The sequence below is a fragment of the Colobus angolensis genome, unplaced genomic scaffold (assembly GCF_000951035.1).
Source record: "Colobus angolensis palliatus isolate OR3802 unplaced genomic scaffold, Cang.pa_1.0 Scaffold249, whole genome shotgun sequence".
NCBI lineage: Eukaryota > Metazoa > Chordata > Mammalia > Primates > Cercopithecidae > Colobus > Colobus angolensis.
Window position 1 is genome coordinate 778,119 of NW_012115699.1, and position 4,410 is coordinate 782,528.

The following is a 4,410-nucleotide window of genomic DNA, read 5'->3' on the forward strand; positions in this document are numbered from 1 at the left end:
GGAGGTCACTGGTGAGTTGAAAGCTGTTGCACTGGCATGGTAGACCTGAAGCTGGAGTGCAGTAGGTGAGCCATACACCAGTTAGAATAGGATAGAAATCATGCTGCATAGCTGAAGGGGAGGATAGGGTTGAGGAAGAGGGGTGTGTGAGTTTTAACAATAACAGATTAGGAGAGATTTAAGCATGCTGGGGGCAAGAACTAGCAGAGAAAAAAGGCTAAAGAGACAAGAGGGAGATAGGTGACTAAGCCTGGTTCTTTAGGCATTGTGAGGGGTGGCAACTGGAGCAGAGAGGAAAGGGCTAGCCTCAGGAGCACCAACACCCAAGGGGAAGGGCTGAAGTGGCTGTAAGAGCTACAGATTTACAGCAGGGATTTATACCCGTGAGCATGGCAGCCAGGGTGAGCATCTCGTCCACACAGTCAAACTCGCATGAGGCCAGCAGGGCTTTGGCCAGCTCAGGGGCCAGAGGGAATTCTGATAGTATGACGCCTAGATCTGACAGGTCCCCATCATCATCCAGGGCTGCCAGATAGTCTAAATCTTCCAGGGCTTGCATCAATGCTTCTGGAGCTGGTGAGGAAACAGGGCTTACAGGATGTGAAATTTCAGAACTGGGTGGTCAGATGGCAATACTTGGGCAGGAGAGGTACTCACCAGGCTGGTCCAGGAAGTGACACTCCCCTGGCTCTGCAATCTGTCTCCTTTTTAGTAGTAATACCAGGGAGCTCAGATTCTCCTCACACACCCTGGGTTGGGGCAGTGGTGGAGCTTCTAGTTCTAAGAAGGACTTAGGATACAGGCAGAGGCAGGATCCTGAGGGGAAAAAGACCTGGGAAAGACCACTGTAGATTTCTCAGGGCTTGCATGTTAGTGACTCTTGGGTTTTTTATTTCAGTGAGGGCAAAGGCTCTTACCTGGTGGGAACCCTCTTGCTCGCAGTCGTCTTGCCTCTGCCTGACACTTGCTGATTGGCCTCAACACTTGGAATTCTGCTCGGATCCTAGGATTGTAAACCTGTTGCCCGTGCCCCAGCCAAGGCCAAGACAGATCAGAGTGGGCCATTTCTGTCTTTACTACCCCACCGCCATCTCTCTCTCTCACTCACACTTCGGAGCTCCAGTCCTGAGTCGATGACATGTTGGATGGAAGGGAGGGAGAAGGAGAAGTCAGCCAGCCAGTGAGTGACCACAACCTTTCGGGCATCCATGTCCTCATATACAGCCTGAACGGCTTGTCCACAGTCTGGGTGAAGGGGCAGTACTCGTGGTGGAAGCCTTTGGAGAGGCAGGGACTCTACCTCCCTGGACAAGGATTCACAGCAGAGGGAAATTTCCTGAGGAGAAGGGTGGGACATTAGGGCAGTTCTCACCTTTTTTGGGGTCACAGATTCCTTTGAAAGACTGTTGAAAGTTATGGCCCTTCACTCTGAAAAAATGCAAATACTCATAAAGTTGAAGGTTTTATAATTTCAGGGGTTCACTGAATCACAAATCTCTGCATTAAAGGGAATAAAAAAGTGAGTGGTAAACCTCTTTACTCTGAAATCCTCAAGTTTTTCTCTGGGACCCCAGGGGAGAGTAAATACTGCAACTCTACTGTTCCTAACAGGCATTGCTCCCATTTGCATTCCCCAGGACTAGAAGATGATGGGTACCTCCTTTTGCAGGCTTTTTTTTTTTTTTTTTTTTTTTTTTTTACCTCCTCACTGGGCAGGTACACTAGCACATCTCCTGGAGCCTCCTTCCGACACAACTCAAGCACTGCTTGGCAGGCAGCTTCCACTCGGTCAGGGGGGATGGTGTCCCGGTAGATGGGGGAAGGTCTCTCACCAGCCTCTCTGGGTATATGCACAATAGGAGGATTGCCCCAGAAAGCTCGGAGCTTAGGTTCAAGGGCTGGGTCAGTAACCACAACCACTCTGAGGTCCCCCTGAAGGTTTTCCAGCCTGGCATCTTGCAGTAGCCCCTGGAGTGAATCTGATGCCACCGACCGCTCCTGAGCCTCATCTAGTACCAGCACGCCCCAGACTCCAGTGCCCCGGGTCGAGGCCACCTCCTGCAGAAGCAGCCTGTCCCAGCAGAACCTGTTGACATTGGTAGTGGGCAGAGGAATCAGTGTGGACACTGACCAGCCACACAAGCTCAGGGGAACTTCTCCCCAAGGGACATAGATTTTGATATTGAAGGTCAGAAAAATTTGCTGTGACTTCCTGAGCCTGTGGACCCATAACTGTGACCCCACAACCCCAGTGAGAACACTTTGTTCACAAGGTATACTCCAACTGGGAAGTGACATTTTTCTGATGAGAGTTAGGCTGAATGTCTGAGGCCCCTGGCTGGGATTCAAGGGCTTAATTTAGCCATTGTACCACACACAATTTAGAGTTAGTGGGAGTCAGGCACGGTGGCTCATGCCTTACACTTTGGGAGACCGAGGTGGGCGGATCACTTGAGCCCAGGGGTTTGAGACCAGGCTGGGCAACATGGCAAAAAATATAAAAATTAGCCAGGCGTGGTGGTATGCGCCTGTCATCCCAGTTACTTGGGAGGCTGAGGTGGGAGGATCACTTGAGCCCGGGAGGTTGAGGCTGCAGTGAGTTGTGATTGTACCACTGCACTCCAGCCTGGGTGACAGAGTGAGACCCTGTCTCCAAAATAAATAAAATAAAATAAAAAAGAGTGAGTTGGGCTGAGGGAGGGTATGGTGAGATGCCAGAGGAATGGGTTTGTTTCTACAGAGTGAGGGGAATTAGATTTGGGTAAGGCCTGCAGAGGCCCCCACCTGAGCAGGGTGTTGGGCCCTGTGCAGTCCTCCTGGGGGATGCTGTATCCAACCTCATGACCCAGGGTCAGGTCCATCTCATCAGCAACCCTCACAGCCAGGCTCCGGGCTGCAAGAGGGTAGGGCTGCGTGACAGTAACCTGTCCTTTCTGGAACCCTCTGGCCAGCACAAACTCTGCACACCACTGAGGGATCTGGGATAGAAGTAGGAAAGGACAACCAGTGAGGAAGATGTAGGACTTCAGTCAGAAGTGCTCAGGGAACTATGGCCACTTTAATCTTTCTATATTTGGGGAGTCCCCTGGTCTTTCACCAGCCTCCTGGGCCAGCCTGACCCATCGCATCTCTCTTTGTTTACCTTCCTCATGACCCCACGAAGCCCAGTACCCCCAGTGCCCAGGGAAAGGCCAATTCCCTAGCTCCTCCCTTTGTCCACTCCCAGAATCAGCCTGCCCCCACAACCCCCACCACACCTGGGTGCTCTTGCCAGAACCAGGCTCCCCAGACACCAGCACCACTCCAGTGGGGTTACTCTCCAACTGCTCCAAGAAGGCAAAGCGAGCAGCCCAGATGGGCAAGGCGTGGCGCTGCTCCAGCAGCTCATAGTAGCGGGAAGAGAAGGGAAGCCCATCAAAGGGGTTCACAGCCAGTTCAGATTCCCCAGGACTTGGGCCATACTCTTCTGCCAGCCCGAGAGGCTGAGAGGCCATGGTGGCTCTCTGGCAGGACCTGCAGAAGGCAGAGCAGCCAGTAAGGTCATATTTGGTGACTGACACCATCTTCCCACCTCAGCCCTGATCCTTAACCTCTACCTTCAGTTGATCATGCTCTGTGGCCCACCCTTCCCAGCATTTCCTGCGAGGAAACAGTGCTAGGTATTTTGATAAGGGGCTACTGAGAGTTAGTCGACAGTCCCTATAGTCAGGTAGTAGAAACCTACCTGATACTAGTACCCTATCGGCAGGTAGTAGGAATCTTACTTAGGCAGGGGTCCTCAAGGGCAGTAGAAATTATGTGAGACCTAGTAACCTGTGGGAAAGTCCTGAAGGGAAAAGATAAAGAATATAGGGGTGGGGAGAGGAACAGCAGTCCAAGTGATCCTGGATTCAAACCTGCTTGCAGCTCTAGGACGTGTCAGGACGGCAGCCAGCTCCAGACCCACGTAGTCACCACCAACCCTGACCGTGTGAAGTACAAAGGTAAATTCCGGCTCTACCTCAGGGCTAGGCTCAAACTTCAAATCCTGAAGCCTGCTTTTGGGGTGGGGCTATTTGCCCCACCTTATTTAACCTAGTCAGGAACCTATGGAAAACAGGCTTCAGCCACCACACTGAGCATGTGTGAACTCTACAGATGATGTGTAGTGTGCTTACGAAAGGCATGCTGGGACTTGTAGTTTTGCAGCAGCTTCGTCCAAAACCTGGGCTGATCACCCAAGCTGGGTCTTCAGTTCAGTTACACTTCCTTAATTTATCACTCATCGCTTGGCATGAGGAGTTGATTTTAGACAGTTGCAGTCTGACTACCCCCTTCAAATGTACAAGAAGACTCTCACCCCCATCCCCCCAAGCCAAGGAATAAGGAACCCACTCACAGGGCTCTTGAGATCCAGAGAGACAACATACA

At 51.7% G+C, this 4,410-nt stretch overlaps 1 protein-coding gene across 2 annotated transcripts in view; it reads right to left on the reverse strand.

Moving 5' to 3' along the window:
- Positions 1-4,097, reverse strand: part of DQX1 (DEAQ box RNA-dependent ATPase 1) — an 8,595-nt gene extending 4,498 nt beyond the window's left edge. The window contains exons 1-8 of one of the 2 annotated variants that reach the window (XM_011946099.1): positions 3,897-4,097; positions 3,258-3,513; positions 2,785-2,978; positions 1,702-2,086; positions 1,109-1,336; positions 918-1,017; positions 658-816; positions 382-573 (exon numbers count right to left, since the gene is read on the reverse strand). In XM_011946099.1, coding sequence (XP_011801489.1) covers positions 382-573; positions 658-816; positions 918-1,017; positions 1,109-1,336; positions 1,702-2,086; positions 2,785-2,978; positions 3,258-3,494 — 1,495 coding nt within the window. In that variant the 5' untranslated portion in view covers positions 3,495-3,513; positions 3,897-4,097. The remainder of the gene's footprint in view (positions 1-381; positions 574-657; positions 817-917; positions 1,018-1,108; positions 1,337-1,701; positions 2,087-2,784; positions 2,979-3,257; positions 3,514-3,896) is intronic. The other variant, XM_011946100.1, reaches the window with a different exon arrangement.
- Positions 4,098-4,410: the final 313 nt, after the last annotated feature.